Genomic DNA, 22,319 nt, shown 5'->3' on the forward strand with positions numbered 1-22,319 from the left:
TCTTCTCAGAGTAAAAAGGATGTGCTGCAGGTCCCATCCACATAGATCCCTATGTCTGATAGTCTAGATAAACACTTTATTTTTTTGTGAAACAGGAGGAAAATTGTGAGAACCAAATGAAAACTGAGTCTTGCACTGAAGTTGGACATCCTTCAGCTTGGATGCATGACAGGCTTGTGTGTCTGAAAGCTTGTCTTCTGTCCTCCCTCACTGTGGAAAGCTTGTCTTATAAAAGTACTACTAACTTCTATATTAATCCTGCCCTATACTTCAATTCTTACTGCCTTTTGCTTCTTTTTACAGCAACTGTGACCAAGATTGAGGGGTTTTTTTACGCTTACGTCATTTTTGTCGTGTGCAAACTACCGACAGCTATTATGGAAGAAATTCTGGCGATGCAGCTGTAAGGTTACAGCAGTAGACAGGTCATATATGTATATGGTCCTTTTATTAGAGGGGGCTGCTGGAGTTGTGGTAATGTTTAAAGCATTCGAGGCTTAATCTGCTGCTTCATTGCTCCAGATGTGATAAATGCTGTTGACTTAATTCAGAAATCAGTGATGTAAAATGGAGAAATTGTCTCTGCTATGTAGCTATAGTGGTGAATCTCCTGTTAACAACTCTAGTTTTCAATGGCTTTCTTATTTTATTAGGAACAGGCTCATGCATGAAGGCTGAGAAGAAAGGAGTAGTAATGGCTTATGTTTGTACTCAAAGTGAATTTGTAAACACTTATACAAAATTCACTTTGCATAAGCAGGCTATGCACACTCGTTGCTTTAGCTGGAGTGTGGTTGCAGTGGTCCTGGAAAACTAAGTCATCATTGAAGATCTTGGGGTGCAAAAGATTCTTCAGAAGTTTCAGCCTTGCTGCAGACAGGACGGATGCATAATGTCCTATCTCAGATAATCATATCTCATTCATTGGTGACCCCACTCCTTTTCTTCCCCCTCCAAGGAGCCCGGTTGTTGTGGAGATTACAATTATTTATATAGAGAATTTATTTTAAAATATTACTTTTGGAGCTCTGGGTTATGAGTATATGTGTCAGTATTTTTGTCTTTAGCTTCTAGAGTATGAGCTAGAGACTTTCTTAAGCCACCATTGAGATTCTCACCTGAGTACCTGACCTAACACTTTTCTCAATGGCTGAGAACTGGAGCAAAACACTGAATATCCTGACACTTGGTGCTACTGTTCTGAGTGAAAATTGTGTTTAGTTGGAAAAGATTGTTGTCCCTCTATTTCTGCATGCCAATTACTTTAGATCCAAAAAGAAATGCTGAAAATTCCTCTACACAAGGATAGTTTATTGCCATGACTATCATTAGGCTTTCCTTTGGTCCAAGGTGTATGTGACACACTCAAATGAAAGTAGGATACTATAGTTACTAAAATAGATGCATTGTGTTAATTTCCTAATTTTTTTAAAATATTTTTTGGTGCAGAGTTTTTAAAGTAACAAGTATTGTAAGCACTATGCTATTTTTAAACCAAGGACATTTTGTGCTGAATTTGGCTATTGCAACCCTGGGTTAGAATTAGAATACACAAAATTCAAAACCACAGTAACCCTAATTTTGGCATTCTTGCCTTTTTAACTGCTCAACAATAGTGTTGTGTTTGTATAGCATTTAAAAATATTTGTTAAGGGGAATGTAAAGAGCTACTAGCAGGCTTCTCTGTTAACTCTTTGTGCATATTCAGTTTTTGCGCTCAGAAATGTGCTATGATGAAAACTCAGGGGCAAGTACTCCCAGTGTCCACAGTTCAGTCTCTCTTTTGTGTTGCAAGTGAAGGACCAGCCGAAGCCCCAGCCAGGATAGGGGCAGAGACCTGCATGGTGGAGCTGACAGTCCCTTTGATTCAGAGGATGCGCATCCGTGATGGGCTAAAGCCTCTGTTTGCCATCTCCTTTCTCACCTCACGTGCCTGGATCTGTAGTCTCCAAGAAGCTCCTCCAGCAAATCAGCAATAATGTTCAGGATAATATAGTCTGACCAAGGGGTTTAATTTTATACAGCTATAGTTCTTGTCATGACCCTGCAATCCCTGAGTTTGTCTGGCTTGGTCTTGACATTCGAGCCAGTGTTGAGGAGAGGAAATGGGAGGCCAGCACCAATCAGGGCTGCTCACTCTCAATCTACTCTAGCTGAGAGCTGCCTGATTTTCTTTGCAAGGGCTTTACGAAGCTGGGATGTGCACGTGTCCATCTTCAGACAGAAATTAGCTTTGGATTACACATGTCACCGATCAGACTGACCTGAACGAATCCATGTGGGAAAAAAATAATAATTGGAAAGCAGCTTGAGAAATGTTTTCTCCTTTTTGCAGTTGCTTTGCATTTTGGCATGCACTGTCTGCATTTTGAATACGAGGTCATCTGATGTGTTGTAATGTGATAGCAATACAGACTGGGTAATCCTGGGAACTGGCAGCTTGGATCTGGCCTGTACAAATTTTACTGTTCTAAAACTTGACTTCTTTGTTAAAAATGAACAGTTTCCGGGGGGTAAAAAGCCCCCAAGAGAAGCACTGTTGGCATTTTATTTTTTTAAGCTGTCTTGCTGAATGAAAACAGTTGATTATTAACTTGATGGGGTGACAATGAGTATATAGAACTTAAATATCTCACCACTCCCACAAAGAAAAAAAACCCACCCTCCATTGTATCATGGGAAGATACATAGCCAGGAAAACTTTCCAACTCATTAAACTTTTATATTTGCTTCATACGACCTTAATGTAGGCTTTTTTCCGTCCTGTGGTGTTGTAGGGATGCAACTGAGGAGAATAACATCAACTTAACAGAATTTCTTTCTGAATGTGCCTTTTGAAGAAGCTAAATTACTTAATCTGAAGGATTAAAAAAAGATTTCCTTGTTTGTGTGTTTCAGGTTGTTGATTCTGCCAAGCCTGATAACAAAATCTGTCTGAATGTTTCCCCTGTAATCAGTTTAGTCAGCTTCTGTGGTTGTGCGAGGTATTCGGACAAGGACAAGGAGAAAGGAAGAAAGTTTTAAAAAACAGGAAAATACTATTGTAAACATGTCAGGCAAGTTACAAACAGGGAAAGGGTACTCGATGTCAAGTGCTTTACCTGCAGCTACTTTTGATGCTCTGTGGTAGATGTTTTGGTTGTTTTTTCTTCCTCTTGTGGCTTCCATTTCACCTTTTAGAAGAGGGCTAAGGGTAAATACTGATTCAAAAGACTAGAGTCTGTCTATATCGCTTTTAAACTGCATATGTTGTGGTGGAGATAAGTTGAGGTAAGGCCGCCATAGCTGACTTGAGGTCAGAAAGGAACAAGAAAAAGTGATTCCTGGGCTCAGAAGAGCCCTGTGCTGGGTAGGACAGCTCTGTGGTCTCTGTCATGTGCTTGGAGAGGCCACATCGCATCTTGACGTGGGGCCATAGCTGGCAAGAAGTGTCAAATATTCCCTTAACTGTTGCACTCTGGTGTAATTTTAGTTTTTCTGCACCCTGATGGGGTGCTGCTGGTCATTCTGGTTGTGTCCTTTCCCTTACTCCTCATCCTCCTTTATTGTCCTCAGCTGTGAGCCTGGGGGAAAGCTGCCTTGCTGTATCTTGCCTACAGGTCAGCTTGTCCCAGTGATGGTGTGGGAGGGGATGTGGGTTTCGACTGGTCATTGTACCCGCAAGCAAGGGCTTTGTGAATTCTAAATCAAGAATCATTGCTTCATGTGTGTGTCTCTCCAAACCCGTGGATTTAGACATTCCCTCACCATTAATTACATCCTCTCATCTTGTAGCAGCAAGTAAAAAGGCCAAGTTGGGCACGTCCTTCTGCAGCAAGCAGCTGAACACGGTTTCTTGTTGTTTGGATGCTTGCGAGTTTCTGAAAGTACGTGGCCACTCTGTTTTGGGAAGTGCGTCTTGCGGTGTTTGCGTCAGGGTGGGGAGTAACCAGGCAGCTCAGGCCGCTTCTCGGAGAGCGTCCACATTAGTCACGCTAACCAGTCCAGCATTGCCAGTCATTCGCAATTAAAAGCAGGAGTACGTGCTTCAAATGGAAGCCTGGTTTGCCAATAACTGATGGCCAGCAAGGTAATTGCTAAATGGCACTAGAAGTGAACGATACCATCTTTTGCCATGGTGCAATCTCCAATGGAGATGCTGGGTGTCACCACCTCCTTTCTGGAAACCATAGGGTTCAGTCACCCACATTTGTCAGTCATTTGGCATCTAAACTAATCAGACAGATGCAATGTGAGACTGTCAAAATTGGCAGTGACATCTGACTGTAACAGTGGTTTGTGAGTTTGCCTGGTTGCCCTATGGCAGCTCTTAACGCGGTGTCTTTGAATGTGGTGTCCCACAAAATGCTCAGCAGCAGTCGTGCGGAGGTGAAAAGATTTCCAAGTGAGCTTCAAAGAGAAGGATGTGACTAACTGTCTCACAGGGAGCCAGGACGTGGACCCAGCCAGATGAGGCAGCTCACATGAAAGGGCTGCCAAAGGAAAGGGAGAGAACACAGATGAAGCTGAGTCTAGGGTATGAGGAGGAACAGGCAGCTGGGAAAGGTAGAGAGGAAAATCACCGTGGGCTATTTCCAGTGGCCAGGAGGCGTATCTGCTCTTCAGTGAGGTAACCTGTGGGTAAAGCAATGAACCTCAAGCACATTGGCTCTCTTTCCTGGCTCTGCCATGAGCCTCCTTGGACCAGTCACTCTCTTGGTGACTCAGTATCCCAGCTGTAAAATGGCGATTGCTGCTTACCTCATGGGATGTTGTGAGGGTAATGGCGTGGACGCCTTTACAGTTTGATGTATTAAGGGGGGTTGGGGGTGGAGGGTAAGCAACAAAAAGTGAGCGCAAAGACAAATGTGAAACGGGATCTGTATTTCTCTTGCTGCCTTCTCTGAATGTAATTATGTCCCTAATGATAACATAATGGTGACTTATTCATCACTGACATATACTCCATCAGTTGCACTGTTGGAAACAGTTTTTGGTTTTATTTTTTTTTCCCTCTGGGCTGCAAAGATATAATTTTGTATGTTTGTATAATATGTTAATGTTTTTAGCAATATCTGATAGACAATTAGAAGAAATAATGAACAATAAATGCAAATCAGACTAAACCAAGATGTAGTCAAGTAATACAAAAGTGGGACCAGAAGCAGAGTTTTCAAAAAGGGTCTCAAACAGAGAAAATGCAGATTCTGAGACCTGAAGAAGGGGGGATCGTGGTTTGTGTCTGTCTCAAACTCTGTACCAAATAATAAACCTGAGGAGGTTTAAGGCCAGAAACCAAAAGGGATCACTCCTCCACAGTTCTCTCATTCTCAAATAAGCCTCTGCAAAAGGAAGGGGAGCTCTGGTTAACTTTAACCCTTGAAATAAATGTCATGTTAATTGTATTCTATTCACAAGGCAGTTGGATTGCTAACGCACAGATCTGTGAGACAGAAAACAGCAGGTTTTAGGACAGTTAGGAAATCAGTTGACCTGATCCTAACACTTACTTCTGTCTGTGCCTTTATATCTTAAAGCAAATTGGAGCTAATTTTCTCCTCTGTTGGAAGAAGGGTCTGAGGCTTAAGGAAATGCTGTAAAGAACATGGAGATCCACCAGTTGAAAATGTTTAGGGCAGTCATATCTTCAGTTTCACACAGGAGCAAAATGCATGGTCTAATTTCACCAGTCAAACCTGACTTTTCTTTAAAAAAAAGGAGATCTCAAAGGCATTGCCTAGATAAGGTGAACATTTATCTTTTCTTAGTACTGTATTTGAAAGGCTTTAGGGGCATAAGCTTTCCTGGCACTTGCCAAGGCTATTTTTGGAGGAAAAAAACAGGATTCTTCAGTTTTTTGAAAGAACAGGTGGCAGCATTTCGAAACCTTTTGTTGTTAAATTTTAGTCATGATTCCTTTTTTTCTCCTTTTCCTCTCTGCAGTTGAGTATGACAAGGAGTTCACGCCTCACCAGCGGCACCACAAGGAGTTCAAGTTTAATTTGTCTCAGATTCCTGAGGGTGAGGCAGTCACAGCCGCTGAATTTCGGATCTACAAGGACTGCGTTCTGGGGAGCTTTAAAAACCAAACTTTCCTCATCAGCATTTACCAGGTGCTGCAGGAACACCAGAACAGGTATGCAAGAAGGGGCTTGCTTTGTGCTACCATCCACTGTCCTGGGGAAGACTGAGCTTGTGCATTCATGTTGAGAAGACTGCTAAATTATCGGGTTCGTTCATGTTAATAGGGTTATATTATTGCATGGTCTTTTCCTTGTGGGTAATGGGCATGGTAGAGTGCAAAATGGACCTCAGCCAGAGGAAAGTCCACAGTATTGTAGCATAGGATTCCTCTTAGCTGCAGCTTTTGTGTTGTCTTTAAATAGAGCAGGAATCTTACGTGAGGCAGTAGATTTTTAAGCTAAAGTTATTATGCTGGCATTGCTCTTGTGTACTGACACATATCTCCTTTCAATTTAATACTACCATCATAAAAAGCATACCCTGTGGGAAAAATACTGGTAATTAGTGCAGACTCAACCTGCTCTCAGGGGGACTTACATTAAAATAATTAAAGCAGAAGCAAATTCACCGTGCTAACCACCTGAGCTTCCAGTGGCAATGAGAGGCAAAAGAGAGGGAGGCCTAATAGAAACTCTGACATAAATCCCAACAAGTGTAAATGGAGTGATTAATTTTTAAGGGGTAATATTTCTGAGGGGGGGAATTGTGTGAGGCAAAAAGATGGAAGTACACGGTCAATTAAATGTGAGAGTAATGCTGTGGTACAAAAGTGCTTCAGCGTTTCTCCTGAAATGTGTCGGGACTGTAACTGTTCCTCTGCTGCAGGCAGGAAAAAAAAAAGAAATCAGGAACAACAGTGTTTAAAGAAATCTCCCTTTCTTTCATTCATGAAGGCTTCCTGGGTGTTTTTCTTTCCGGTCCTTCTTTCTTCATCCTTTCCATCGATACCATTTGGGGGATCTGTCTTTGATGATTTGCTGTTGTGAGGACAACATCAAGTAGTTAATGGTTGTGATGTGTGGGCATATGATATAGGGGAAATACCTACTTTATAAACCTTAATGGCGTTATAGAGTTTGATTCCACAAAACAGTTGTTCAGTGGAAAATGTGGTCTCTGGGGAAATGGAGAGAAATACTTGGATATGTAAGTGATAGGGAAGAAGGTGTTAGTTTTAAAAGGTCAGTGTTTCCTTTGCACTTCGAGTTGCACGTTGCTTGAGTGCCTCCTGGAGTAACATACTTGCTGGTTAGGATGTTACGTCACTTGAAGAGCTGATGGAAGTCCAGACGGTCATGCAGATTTCATAGATGTTAACTGTACTGTTAGTCTGTTCAGATTGAATGAAAATTAGTGAGTGATGGTCTATTTAAGATTTCACAAGTAGAGATCCAACCTCTGGAACTGGAGGAAAACCTCTGCCAAGTGTCTGTGGAAGCAATAGATATGCTGATCTGGGTTAGTCGCCATTCAGGATGCAGAGCATGTCAGGTCTAAGTCAGCCTCTTCTAAAGGAGAACTGTTAACTTTTATATATAAATATAACCTTTCAGGGCAAACTAAGCAAGCAAGTAATGCATTGTAGGAAAGAGAATAAAAGTTAGGGTATTGCCCCTAATGTGCTCAGTTCCTAACAAATTTGCAAACTCTTTGTTCCAAAAGTTGCTGTTAATTCTGTGTACAGCAATGACGCTGACACCTTCTGTCTTTGTTTCAAACATCATGCCGAAGTCAGATTGAGCTGTGAAGCTATGTTGCACGTCCTTTGGCACTGGGCCCTTGGCATTTGCATACATTGGGCTTGTCTGGGTGCTAGAGACCTCCATACGGATGAAGCAGAGGCAGCAGCTTGGATAGGGGTCACCAGGGTGGTCTCGCTCTGGAGCTGGTGCGTATTTCTGGTCTTTCAGTTCCCTTCTGTCATATTCCTCCTGCCACGGCTGGTGGCTGTGCTAAGGGGATCCCACTGTTGATACTGGGAAACACAAAGTGGCTTCCTCTAGATCCAGACTGCCAGCAATTTGCCATCCCTCCTGACTCGGGCTAGGCGTGAACTGCTGACCCAGGCATGAGTGTCTGCAGTTCATTACTAGCCTCTGACTCATCCAGTCCCTCAAGGTTCCCTTTTTGTTTCTTTTTCCTCTTTATTTATTTATTTTTACTGGTGGGAAGGAGGGAGACATTTGGCTAAGGAAACTTGTGCTTAGGATGAGTGTGCTGGACTTGTCACACCATCTGTGCAGAGATGGCCAAAACGTGGCTCACAGATTCTTGCAGTTGTTAAAAATTATATGTCCTTTTCTGCCCTTTTTCCTTTCAGCTTAAAGGACGCCTTCATGTACATGCAAAATATGAAAGCATGTAAGAAAACATGTGCTTGTGTATAGATACTTGCATATGTATGTATTCTGTCCGTGTATCTGGATATAAGAGTGTATGTATATTAATTTTTATCTATACTAATTGTCCTCTATATAGTAAATATATGCAGGTGTTAGAAGACAGTTAAAATAAGATATTGGAAACTACTCTTGAATGTTACCTTCAGCAGAGGTTCTGATTCCATAGGTTGCTGCTGCTATAGATTCAAACATGCAGCCATATAAACATTCTCGAAAAAAATACTAGAGAGTTTTTAGCTGTTCCCTAATATCTCTGCATGGAGGGGAAAAATGCCTCAGATTCTTCTGGTATGCCTTAAGGAACTGTATTTTGTGAGAGGGTTTGTGTTTTGATCATCAGTTTGCTTACTTGCTTTCACTGGGGTGGGGGAAATCCAAAGTGCTTTTTTTCTCTCACTTTTGTCTCGGTGGCTTCACTTTTGTCTCGGTGGCTTAACGCGGGATATAATGTTTTCTTTTCCTGTTGAGAACACTAGAAGGTTAAATTACCAATAAAATATTAAAATAACTATTTTTTTAAGGAACTTGCTAAATATTTGCAAGGCCTCTGTTGCATTTTAGCAGACGTTTTACAAGCCAGAAAATAGCAGCTGCCTTTGACTCTAAAAAAAAACCAAACCAACCACCTAAAAAAAGCTGTCACACTTCCTTTGGACTAAAGGTCTGAATAACAGCCTGATATTTCCTGACATTTGATGACATTTTATTGCATAAGGAAGAGTCTGTACAGACCTTGAAGTTTGGCTAGTTAACTAGCAGGTGAAATAGGAATTGAAGTAGCACCTTTTTTCATGTTATTCTGCTGACAAATATTTCTTCTAGTCAGGAAAATTCATCTCTGAAGGCCACAGAAAGTGCCTGTTCAGTCAATATCACCAATCTTGAAAGGAAGTTCAAACTCACCATGTTAGTCTTGGCTTTTATGAGGTTAACTATTGTCTGAGGCAACTATTGGTAGATAATAAAATACTTTTGGGTGCAAATAATCCTTAACAGGGTAGTTGGGATTTGTGGATTTAAGCCAGCAGTCTGCAAGAGAAAGGCCACGTGCACTTCTGAGGGAAGAAAAGAAAAGAAAAAAAGAAACCTGCCTGTTCTCTCAAAGAAATGAGTTTGGGAGGACAAAAGATGAGAGAGAGATTCAGTAAATACAACTCTTCACCAAAACTCTCAGTCTGGATGTATCCCTTGGCTCCGATTAAATGTAATGAAGTGGCTTAATTGAGTATTACTTGACAAAAGAAAAAAAAAAGGCTCATCTGGATAGTAAAAGCCCGAGTGTGTGACTCCAGCCCAGATGTGTGTGCTGCTGCATGGAATCACAAGGCACTGCTGGCTGTTCCCTGATGGCTAAAAACAAAACCAAGCCTGAGGCTATAATTTCTACCAGTTACTGCAGTTACTGAATTATCAAACTAGTTTTTAGCACTGTAGACAAGGCTAGAAGCAAGGATTATATGGGCCCATTTGCAACCGTGTCCTGATTGGGGGTGTATGTGAAGAGAGTACAAATGATCAGTGTTGACTGAAATAGCATAACTTTCAGAGAGCAATTTGACCCTATCCTCACTCAAAACCACCAGAAATATGAAAACAATACTCGTGGAGGTTCCAGGCAGGGAAATGCACATTGAAGATAGTGTGATCTAAGTACATTCTCTCTTAAAACATTTTAATACTGACTCACTTGTGTCAGTAATATTTTCATCTCCCCATTCCTTCCACCCTTTCATAAGGTAAAAATAATAGTGCCTAGAAACTAGGCTTTTGTTTTATAACCAAACCATAGTTAATGGCCACGTTTTGTTATAACACAAGCTGCTGGAGTTGTCAGTGGGAGGCTGTGAAGAAATCCTCAGGGTGGGTCAAGCTTGTGGCCAGCTGTCAGCAGTATGCATTTTGGATTGTGTGAAGAAGAGGCTTCACCAAACAGGGGTGAGGTGATGCGTGGTTTTATCTGAGGAGGACGACTCTGGCTTTTTAAATGGGCTGTGGGCTGTAGGGGGTGATGTTGGGAGGGAGAATGGGCAATACATCTGCCGGATGCTGCCGCCCTTCAGCTTCTGACCCCCTAGAGTTTTTTTTTGGGGGGGTTGAGTGTTTTTTTGTTTCGGTTTGTTTTTTTTTTTTTAACTTTGGTATGTGCTGATTTACCAAAGCACCAGTTTAGGGAGACAAGTGGCATCAGCTTCCGGGTGCTTGTCCCACCTTGGCTGTATCTGAGGGGGCACTTAGTATAAATCCTAGAATTGTTTAGATTGGAAAAGACCTTTAAGATCATCAAGTCCAATCAGAAAGCTAACACTGCCAAGTCCACCACTAAACCGTGTCCCTAGGGATCAGCCTCAACCCTCCTTCCTTCGGTGGTACCAGTGCACAGCTGAGCCCTGCACGTGGGTTTGTTTCAAAGCTATAGGCACTGATTTGCTGGAAGGAACAGCAAAGTCCTCTGTGACTTCTGATACCTCTTGGGAGTCGATTGCCACATAAGCGAAACCTTTGCAAGGAAAGGGAAGAAATTAGTTTGCCCCTGGAAACAGCTCATTAATTTCTTTTTCTTTCTTGAAACTTCCTTGCTCTCACCCAGAGAGGTGTCAGGTCAGGACTATGGAAGGCAGTTTATGGTTGATCAAAGATGTTAGTACTTGGTTTGGATCATCAGTATGTTTTCAAGTGTAAATATCCTGCTAATGCAGACCTCAAAACACTCCCACACTGTCCAAGCAACTGATCTATGAAAAACACAGTGGCCTGTGATAGTGATCAAAGGAAGATGTGGTACCTTAATGGTCAAAGTTTATTAAATAGTTTCTTTTTTACCCAGGATGAAATATGGGGCAGAAAGATTCCTCCTGCACAATAAGACACCTGTGGACATAGGTGTGCAGAGCTACTGCCTGGGGAGTATGTTGTTCTTGTACTGAACACAATTCCTTAAGGGTTAAGGCACTCAGTTTTTAGCTGCCAGTTGCAGTGGTAATGAAGTCTTCCTCTTTGCAACAGGATATTTATACAAATGTGATCCGAGCTTCTAATCTAAAGGGCAAATTGATTTGCCGGCAGTGTTTATAGCTTAAAAAATAAATAACCGTCTTCAACTGGGTTTTGGAATGGGTTGTGTAATACAAATGACAAAGCTAGCATCAATCTGTTTCAAGTTGGGGTCAGATTTGTATATAGCGTGTATATATTTGTGTATGATAGGGCTGTTTCCATGATGCTATAGAGAAGCGCGTGTCCCCATTTCATTTCAACCCCCACTATGGGCATGCAATTTGTTGTGGTTTAGGGTGGCTGGGTTTTTAGTAGTCTAAGAGTCAAAGTTAATCTGGATGAAATTTACTCATTCCATGATCAGCTGTCTTTTTCTATAAAAAACTAAAGAATACCATACCAGTGTCTTATTTCTTCTCTTAAAGGACAGAGGTGAATACTACACCCTTGCCTTCTCTCCTGTCTTCATGCCTCAAACTGGATTTGAACTCTGAGATGTAGCGTCACTGCAGCTACAATACCCCATAGTCTCATTAAACTGTAGTCAAGGAAATGAGAACTACGTCTCCTATCCCTGTGACTTGTGTCTTTTTTTCACTGTTTCCGTTGGTAAAACGTTCATTCCTCAGAGCTGTAAAGCTCAAGATCTTGAGCTGGAGAGGGGAGGGGGCACCTTTGCACTCAAATATCAGTGTTGGCATTGCTGGGGATTATCATGGGCCTGTAGACTAAGCTTTCTGCAGTTGTGGCACAGGGAGAGCACATCCTCTAGGTCTAGGCTCTGATCTTCCACTCTTTAACAGAGGCAGCCTTGAAACCAGTGTTTGGCCCTGCTACTCTTTCAGTGAATGTGCAAGATTTAACCCTCCACCCCTGAAAACTTGACCTCCAGTGATACAGGACAGCTTTTTCAGCACAGGGGAGTTTTTATCAGACTGAGCAGTGGTGTTGTGAGGCTGATAAAGGAGCAGTGAGAAGCTGAGCTTATTTGCCTGTCCCTTCTGGTGCATTCCCATGTCTGGATGCATCCAGAATGGCTTTCTTCTGCCTGTGGCGTGTTGTAGACCCGCTCCATGTTGTCCTGACATCTCCGTTTAGTGCTTTTTGCTCCTTGGCTGTCAATCCCTGCAGTTTAGGGCCTGGTTGCTGATCTTTCCTCTTGGAAGTAACTTCATTTGGAGACTGACAGTTCTTAATAGTTTTTTCCTTGTTTCTAAGGAGCTCTTACAGGTCATGCACTTTTCTTCTTGTCCTCTGTCCCACAGATGGTATAGCTTCTTCAGTACAGTTAAACTGACTCTTACTTCTTCTCATAAAATGATAGATTGCCTTTCCATGGCAGCCCATTCCAGGTACTGTCATTCCCCTGCCTGAGGCTCTCCATGAGAAAGCGCTGATTGATTATATTTTGTATGGTGCTTTTTAATCTTTGGAGCAGTGATCATTTAGACCTACTAAGTTGGTAAGGTTTTGTATTGCATCTGTTGGCAGTACTTCATGCTGTGCGACCTCCCCGTAAAGTCTGGTCTATAAGTGATAAACACTTTTAAATTCAATGTAGCATTTACATCTACTGCAAGATGGTGGGTTTACAGGAAAGAAAAAGCTTTGATTTCTTTGAAAAGGCTGTGTATTCAGATTTTTATCTGTGTGGAGCTCTGTTCGACTCTGAGGCTGAGGCAGTTGTGAGTGCAATTATTAGTCTGTTGTTAATGGATAGAGCAAATCTTGCTAGTTTGTTGTAAGCAGGATAAGTTTTACAGAAAGTTGATGTCAGTGCAGACTGAAGACTCAGATCCTGAAGTATGCAGAAGAGTGTTTAGAAAGTGCATTAATTAAAATGTAAATCCTACACACTTCTGTGCAAAATTCCCTTTTGAGAAACTGCTGCTAGGCAGTCTAGACTATTATGTCAACTTGTCTTTGAAGAAAAGTAAACAAAAAGATTCAGCTGAGGAAAGTTTTAGAGACTTATAGTAATTAATGCTTTGGTAAATGGCTGTTGATGCGTGACAATCCTTTAAACACCTGGGTAATTGCGAGCTTTGAAGTCAGGCCAAAAATGTTGTTCCAAGACCTGTAATTAAAATAAGAGACCTTTAACTTGGTCATTTTGGAAGTGAGATTTCTGTTTGTTCTCACTGTCTCCCTGGTAAAACTTCTGCCTGATTGGGGAAAGAAGGCTGGAGAGAGTGAGAAAGTGAAAAAAAACCTCACACCAACTAATTCAACAGATGCTTCTTTAAATTTAGCTTTTTATAGCTTTGCTGTTTTTCCTGTAGCAGATTTCCATCTTGTAATGTGTACCCAGAACAGAGAAATTATTTTAATGTGAACATTTCACTAAGTAGTAACTAAGATTAACCACTTGACCTGGTTACTAATTTGACTAAATTCTAATCTAATTAGTGTTCAATTAAAGAGAATTAGCACCCAGAGACATTTGGTTGAAAGGTTTACATAGAGGTTTCAGTTAACAAAATATTTATTTTAAAGAGGAAAAGCACTGAAATTAAATGCAAGCTGTTTCTATAAAAGCCCTGAGTACATGGTTGGGATGCCAGCATTAAGAATAGTAACTATATTTGATATTTATATCTGACAAATCAGCTCACTCTCTGACGGCACTGGAGCTAAATCCTTCCTTCTGAATTACACAGGCCATATTTCTCTGGTAAACTGTGTACTTCTTTCTGTTTATTGCAGCCACTTGTGATTTCTCTGTTGACCTTTGCTTCTCTGTTCTCCTCCAGAGTCTTCTGAGGGCCATGGAAACACTCCCGTTTATTTCTTGGGGCTTGATACTGTACTTTGGAGCCCTGATCCAGAGTAAAGATTTCCTGTTTTGAATTGGAGATCGCTGACTTGCGTTTTCCCTTTTAGTGTCCTCTCTTCTCTTAGGAAAGTTGTTTCAGTGCATTGCCTGAATTTCTCCTGTTCATTTGCTTCCCTTTAATAATCTAAGGTTAATACATATTATGCCTACAGCAGTTTTATTATGGAAATCATTAACTAAATTCACCCAGATGGTTAAGCACACTGAAAATAAAGATTAAACTGTTGGGCACCATAGTGACACCGAGAAGACCTTCGCTGTATGAAGACCCAGAGGCAGATTTAGGAAGAGAGGATGTTAAGAAACTACCTGTTTTGGTGATGACTTTTCTTTTTTGTACACTGAATTTGAAAGTCATTCTGTGCAGGTGCCAGTGGTCCTGTGATGTCTTTGACATGCAGGGTTGCTTGGGCATGAAACCTCTGGACTGACTCTGCTTTCTTTGGCCTGTCCTGGGAGCAAATAGTCACTCTTTGCTCAATGGTGCTAGCTTATGCATTTCTTCCAGCCTTTCTTTTTCTAGTTTTTCCCATTCTTTCTGCTCCCTTCCTGTTTCCCTCAGGTCTCGTCTTGCCTCTGTTATTCTCAAATGCTGAAGTTTTCAGACATACTTCCATTAATGTGACTGTGTAAATGGTTGTGTGCTTTCTCTTGGAAGGCCACTGTCCGCCTCATTGCACAGGATCAATGTCATCACTTAATGACTAGAAATTCAATACTTGGTTTCATGTGACTTCCTTGGTATATGGTCCGTTTCTTACCCTCTTGTCCATTCTTCAGATTTTGCTTTGACTATTGTCTTGCATCTACTTGCATGTAGCACTCTTCAGTGTGTTATTTAAGTGCTTCCTAAACTGTTTCTTTTTTTGACATGCCTGTAAGGTGAAGCTAGTGGTATTGTTCTTATTTTGCAAAAGTGAAGCTGATGCATATACCAGTGACAGTCAACTGGCTCCACTAGCTTTAGTTTCAAAACTTTCAGTTTTGCGGTTTTTTTTTAACTTTCTCCAGCACTGCTCTTTGGTTTGCAGGTATCCTCTGCTCATCTGCTGCATGTTCTCCAACTTTTGCAACAGGTAGAGTGTGGACTTGTTAAGCAAATACCAATAGCAAAAATGATCCCTGCCAAAATCAGCCAACAGTCCAATATAAGAAGTGGTAATAAGGCTATGCAGCAGCTTTAGCTTTCATCCTTCCCATCTTTCTTTTGCAGCCCTCGTGGGAGAGGAATGAAATAAATGTGTTTTTCATGGTCTCCAAAAAGCAGAACTGGGGGTAAAACCAAAGACCAGTTGTGTTGGGTATGTTTCCACATGAGCACTAGAGCAAGACTCGAAGTGTAAGATTCACAGCACTGTCATCTGTCACCGTGTTTGTTGGCAGCAAATATGCAGCAGCAGCAGCTTGTACCCCTGTACGAGCCATCGGTGCAGGAAGCTGCCTGTAGTTTTCCAACAACTTCTAGAAGCACAGAGATGGGAATAATGGTCCTGATCAACAGAGGTCTGGTGGCCAGATGTACTTTCTACTCCCTTTTCTCTGCAGACTTTTTCCTTTTGTCCAGATTCTCTCCATCTGGTCCTTGTATGTCCGTGGTCCCCCACAACTGCAGCACCCTTCCCCAACTAATTAGATATTCTTTCCTTTCCACCTCTGGCCAACCTAGGAGATCTCCCCATCTCTCTTCCAAGATCAGATATCATATGGCTTTTTAGCAGGAGTAGCAAGGACATTTATTCTCAGCCATGTGACTAGAGGGAAGAGCAGATGCCCTTCAAGTGATATGTGGTTTACATTTGGTTTACTTAGGGGAAAATATGCCCCTTGCATACAAAAAGTCCAGAGGATATTCTTGCTAAGCCCTGAATCCCTGTAGTGCATTTCTGGGCAGTAATTTTCAAGTACTTACTGCTTGGCCAAATTTGAGGTGATTTTCTTAAAGGAGGAAGGACATACAATGTTTCTATTCCGAAAAATATAAACAAGTGGTTAAGGACTCTCAGTTAAATAGTTGGGATTCTTTTTTATGTGAGTAAAATATTTCCTTATTTCCTTCCCCCCCTGAATTTTGACTTTGGAAATAGATAATGGAACATTTTTTTAAAACCTTCGTGCCAAAACCAAAACTAATAATTTTGCAATTTTGTGCAACCTGGTGGGTTTGGATGACAAACATTAGTTGAAAACAAGCTTAAGCAGAAAGTATTAGGATGCGTTACCTGCTAGTATCACTGCTATGACCTACAATACATATAGGATGAACGTTCAGTGTTGGCTTCATCTGGTTGAACAGTGCAAAAGTCAGCATGGGCATGAAAAATCAGTGGTGTAATTGTACCTTAGGACGTGACTGGATCCTTTGTAGTTAAGCAGCACGAGTCTAAGAATTATAGTGGATCACAAGGGGAACATGAGTTAACAGTATGAGGTTTGTGAAGAAGCGAACATCATATTCTAACATGTATGAGTAGAGGCATAGTCTGTGAGACTCATTGAGATTATTCTTCCACTGTACTCGGCATCCTTGAGATCTTAACCTGAGCTGGGTCTATAAAGGGCAATGAGAATAATCAAAGTCTGTAAGAAATGGCTTGCAAGGAAAGAATGAAGATGTTTTAATAAGAATGGGAGATTGTTGTTGCATTTAAGTTATATATTATAGGGAAATGAAAAACAAAACCAAAAAAAAGTGCTTCCAGTTTCATAGAAAGATGGTGGAGTTCCTGAGGCTGGAAATCCATATGATCAGGTCAGGCAAACATCTCAATGTATGTGATCCTGCCCAGAGTTCAGAGGAATGGGCTATGTGGTGCCATGTGGTCTTCTCAGGCTTTACAGCTCTCTCGTTTCCCACTTTTTTCCTAATGTGCAAGGCAATAGAAATACAAGCTCTGAGCTTCCTGTTCATGTTTTTGTAGACCTGACTAATCCAAATGTGGTTGAGTGTTCATGAGAGTTTGCTCTTACGGAGTTCCCAGTGGCTCTGCAGCCAGACATGCTTGGTTTGGGGGGAACATAACACCAAAGTTACTTTGGTGTTGAGGCTCATTGTGGTGAGTGGGTCATTGTGTGGAGCAGGCAAGTACCAGGGAGAGTATGGCACTTAGAGGAGGGGAGATGGGACAGGAGATCAAAAAGCAATTGCTGCAAGGGGGGAAGGTCAGAACAGGTGCTAGGAAAATAACTCCCTTTTCAGTTATAGTCCATTTCAAGCTTTGGAGAGGACCAATGTGTAAATCGTATTCAGAGGTGGGAATGACTTAGCAGTTCGTTCCTTTCTTAAACTTGGAGGGGGGAAGAGTGGTTTCAGCTGCAGCTGCTGTTTGTGGTCTCCTTTAAGCAAGGCTTCATTTTATGTACCCTGCCTGGGAAAGCCCAAATATTTCAACCCTAAGGTTTCCAAAACATGTAGCAGCTAGCCAGCCCCAGCCACTCGTTGCTGTTGGAGGTGAAGGTCAGAGTTCTTCCTGAACCCTCTTCCCATTGGAGGAGTGGTGGCAAAAACTCCTGTGGGAAAGGCCGCTGAGTCAACCATAGAGCTTGCAGCTACTAGTGAGGGAGAGGAAAGCCTCCATGCTGTAAAACTAGACACATGAGGAGCCCTAATATATTTAAGTGCTTATTTTTCCACATGTGATCTCATGCAAACCAAGCTGCTGGGCAGAATGACGTAGCAGTTAGCCAAAAATAAAATGTAACTCGAGCAAAATGGGTTTGGGTTTTTTATCTGAAGTTAAACTTTGATCTCTGGAAGAGACAGGTAGCCTGTTTTCTCACTTCCATTAAGTTATTGTTAGGAAAAAAAAAAATCCAGGGCAAAAACCAGGTGAAGATGGGGTAGACACATGGTATCCATTTAGTTATTATGGCCAAAGGTTAAGGGTAGGAATTGTAGCTCTAATTGCATGTGAAATTATGTCTATAATACAGTTAGAAAGTGTACATGGGATTTCTCTGGGTGCTTCTCCAGCTGATTTCATTGAACTGAATTTTGGTGGGCATTTGATGCTGCAAAAAAGGTGCAGGCTTGATAGCATTTGAAGCTGGAGCCCTTAAAGGAGGCTAAGTACCAGCAGCCTTGGAACAACTTTCTCTAATCCCTGTTAATAAGCCTCAGAAGAATGTTTTTAGAGGCCTTTAGAGGTTCATTTTCCTTCACTGTTCAATCATTGGCCTATTGGGTGATTTTTTAGGGGTTTTTGGTCAAGGGTGGTAGATCTGTGTTGTGGAAAGTGGGCTGAAACCATGAGACCCCTTTGATAAAAGCCATTGAATTCCTGTAAATGCTGGTAGTTTGACCACTGTCCTGCTAGAGCTGGAATTACACTCTTCAGGAGGAAGAGTGGCTTACAAATCCTTTGCCAGTGGAGAAACAACCAGACCTAAGGACTAGGATTGCTTTCCTCCAGACTCAAAAATGGTGAAAAACCTTTGTAATCCTGAATTTCCCATGTAGAAGTGTATGCATCTCATAGCAAAACTCTGGATAAAAACTGGCAGATTTGAGAGATTGTTGTTTCTCCTTAGCTATTAACATCACTTCTACTTATTTCAGTTTTTCTTGCTTCTGTAACAGTGAAAACCAGGGGAGAAGATCCTAGACATCACAATCTTGTCATTACACTTCTCTGCAGGGCCTCTGATCTGTTTCTGCTGGACACGCGGGCAGTGTGGGCCTCGGAGGAGGGCTGGCTGGAGTTTGATGTCACTGCCACCAGTAACATGTGGGTGATGAACCCTCAGCACAACATGGGACTGCAGCTGAGCGTGGTGACCCGGGATGGTAGGTTATAGACCAGTTAATGCAAGTAACCTCACAGATCTCTTGGATGCTGTCTAGAAGTGATGCTAACAGAGTCCAGTTGCGATGTGGGGAATGGGTGCTCTGCTTTCTTATGAAACTGTAGCCAACACTTTGAACAAAGCATTTGAAGGCACAGATTGAGGGCTGTCAGGTCAGCTTCTTGGCTGCCCCGTGACAGATGTGGCTTTCCCTATGAGTGAGGGCAGGTGCCTCTAAACAGTAGCAGGATGAGGTGGTGAAGACAGGCTGGAGTTGGATCCCAGTTCCTGAGCTGGAGGTGGAAGGGGGCTTGGAGCTGGGATTCCAGGTGGGGTGACATGTAGGGGTGAAAGGAAAAGGAGAGGGCAGGTGTATGGGTATGTGCCTCCACATATGGGCTTATGGCAAGTCAGCTGGCTGCTGTGGCTGCTTGGATCTCATCGAACCTGAAGCAGGAGATCTGCACTGGAGAAACAGTGCAGTTGCTATGTGAGGCTGGCCCTTCTGAGGGTGACTGCAGTGATAGCATTTCACAGCCCACAGAAACTTCAAAAGATAGAAAAGGAGAGAAGATACTATGAAAGAGTGTGAAACTGAGTTTTGGAAGACAAGTGGTGGGGAATGACAGGATCTAGATAAGCAGAAGGTAAACAAAAAGATGACAGTGACATCTTTCCTGGTCTCCAAACTTATGTTTTCTTCCTCTAGCTTTGTGCTGAGGTTTGATACACCTGTGGGGTCAACTGAGGCCAGAGGAGCCACTCACTGCTCTCCCTGAGGAAATGTTAGTGCCAGCCCCCATCCCCAAATGGACAGGGAGCCTGTCCCTGTGCTCCTGACAAAAGCATCCTATCTCTTTGCCCTCTGCTTTCTCTAGAGGTCTCCTGATCCCATCTCTGCTTCTTGTGTTTCACAGGCAGCAGTACTAAATTAATAACACATCAGGACTTTGTGGTTTGTGTATCTATCTGTATAACTCTTCAATGCCTGAAGTGGAGTAGAGATGACACAGGTGTATCAAAGAGCCAGGTGCTGCGGCAGAGCCTCTTGTCTAGGATGGATGGAGTGATGTTATAAACTCCCATAGGTCATGATGGCAGGAGAGGTGTGTTTAGTGATAAAAGAAAGGAAATGCTGCCTATGGGGATACCGTGATTCTGGAAAGAGCAACCCAACAGCACCATTTCTCTAACACTCTTCTGTTTCATTTCAAGGTTTCAGTGTAAATCCTGGAGAAGCAGGCCTTATAGGCCGAGATGGCCCTTATGACAAACAGCCTTTCATGGTGGCCTTCTTCAAAGTGAGCGAAGTTCACGTTCGGACCACGAGGTCAGCAACAAGCAGGCGCAGGCAGCAGAGTCGCAACCGCTCCACTCAGGCTCAGGATGTTTCCAGGGTGTCTGGTGTCACAGGTAATCATGCAACACCCATTTTGTCTGGAAGCTTCTAGTGTTTCGATTTGCTTTAGAGTGCAAAAGCAAGAAGGAGGACGTAAGGTGGGATGCTTTTCCTTGGAGAAACAGGTTACATCTGCATGGGGATGGGAGAGGGAGCCTCACATAATGAGACTTACAGGAGTCCACTTAAATCCAAGTGGAGTCCAGACCCTGGTGTGAAGTTGCAACCATTGAATTCATGGGGGGGTGAAGCATTTTAACTCCGGACTTCGTGCTTATAGGTTGTTTGGTACTCAGTATTTACTTAGAATTACACCACATAAAATGCAATGTTTAAAAGAGTCCATCTCTGCTTGCACTGAGACTTATGGTATTGAACTTACACATTTCCAGCAGAGTCTCCTTTGATTTTTCTTAGCAAAAACCCTGGTAGAACAGTATGTGATCGTTTTATTTTTTTTTCTCTTGTGAGAACAGCGGTATATACACAGTAAAGTGCACTTCCAGGCAGGCAAAGAGGCTTGCCTGTTTGCTGTTGAAGGGTTGTGTGTTGCAGTTGTTGTACAGCAGCCTTGTAAGTGCCAGTGTGTGTTACAGGATAACTCTGAAATTTTGACGAAAGTTAAGTGTCCTGTCTTCTAAGTCATGCCTGTTTGCCAGTTACTCTGTCCTGCATTACAAGTCCTTCCTTCATTGAGTACCTTCTTTCCTCTCAAACATTTCAGCCTGTTCCAAGTTACTTGATTAATTTGCTTATGCTGCCCCCTTCATTTCCAATAGGATCCCTGCTTTTCCCATGTCTAGAAATGACTATACCCCAAGGAAGAGAGGCAGCTGTATTTTTTAGTCTGTGCCCAGACACAGCATGGGGAGATGAGCCAGCGTTACTGAAACTTAGCCGGTGTGAATCAGTAGGCTGTCCTCTGTTTGGGTTGTGGGTGAGCCACACTGTACCTGAGGTGGCCCTGTGCTGGCCGTGGCGCTGGCAGCCTGTAGGGAACCAGAGCGAGCTTCAGAGCCCCTCCAGGGTTGGTGGCCAGGCTCTGGGTATGGCCATGTGCCAGTGCAGCCCTACTGCTCCAGCCCAGCATGGAAATAGACTTGCCCTTAGGGCTAGTGCATGCCTACAGCAGCTGCCCACTAGCAGCTATTGTGTGTCCTCATGATGCATGCTGCAGCGTAGCTGTGGGTTTCTGTGCTTTACCATGCAAGTACTGGACTCATTTGGGTGTGAAATGTCACTTCACAGATTTTAAGGGCAGGAGGAATAACTCGGTTCTGCAGCCTGACCTCCCGGAGGAGGGCCAGCCAGTGCCAGCATGGCATTGCTGGAGGAGTTATCATCTAATCTGGAGTGAGAACCTTGTGTAAGTCCCAGAGGTGGAGCTGTCTGTTGGTCCCAGTTACTGAGACCAGCTTTGGTTCTGTTTTAATCTTGGGGTTTCCAAGCTGCTGTTTTAAAGGCGAGTATCACGGGCTCACTGGGCTATATTCCCGTGTGATGAGCTTGCCAAGGGCTTAGGTAGTTTATTCATCTGGACGCTATAAGCAATAAACCCAGTTGTTACATAGGTAGCGTGCAATTCTTCCGCTCAGGTGGGCTTTACTGGTGTGCTCTCTTCATCGCAAGAACCAAATTTTTAATGAATTCACAGTGCTTTGGGAAAGTTAGTTACTGCATTGCTGTATTGTGGCGCTGGTAGTAGGATCAGGATAGGCTCCAACTTTCTCTCCCTAGCTCTGCAAGTTTTGTATTGCCAAAACCAAATTTTCACTACTGTTAAATCAGATGATGTGACTCGAAGCTCCAGAGGGAGCAGATATATTGGGCAAAAAGGGTTTTTTATGTTGCTGCTTTCTTGACTACACCACACTTAAAATTATAAAATGACAAAAAGGGAAAA

The 22,319-nt window shown here is 42.6% G+C and overlaps 1 protein-coding gene across 1 annotated transcript in view; it reads left to right on the forward strand.

Annotated features, from left to right (window-relative positions):
- The window catches only part of BMP6 (bone morphogenetic protein 6), a 97,221-nt gene that overhangs the window by 63,429 nt on the left and 11,473 nt on the right, over window positions 1-22,319 (forward strand). Inside the window, exons 2-4 of the mRNA XM_069853679.1 lie at window positions 5,923-6,115; window positions 18,870-19,018; window positions 20,233-20,430. Coding sequence (XP_069709780.1) covers window positions 5,923-6,115; window positions 18,870-19,018; window positions 20,233-20,430 — 540 coding nt within the window. The remainder of the gene's footprint in view (window positions 1-5,922; window positions 6,116-18,869; window positions 19,019-20,232; window positions 20,431-22,319) is intronic.

Source organism: Phaenicophaeus curvirostris, chromosome 3 (assembly GCF_032191515.1).
Source record: "Phaenicophaeus curvirostris isolate KB17595 chromosome 3, BPBGC_Pcur_1.0, whole genome shotgun sequence".
In the NCBI taxonomy this organism is placed as follows: domain Eukaryota; kingdom Metazoa; phylum Chordata; class Aves; order Cuculiformes; family Cuculidae; genus Phaenicophaeus; species Phaenicophaeus curvirostris.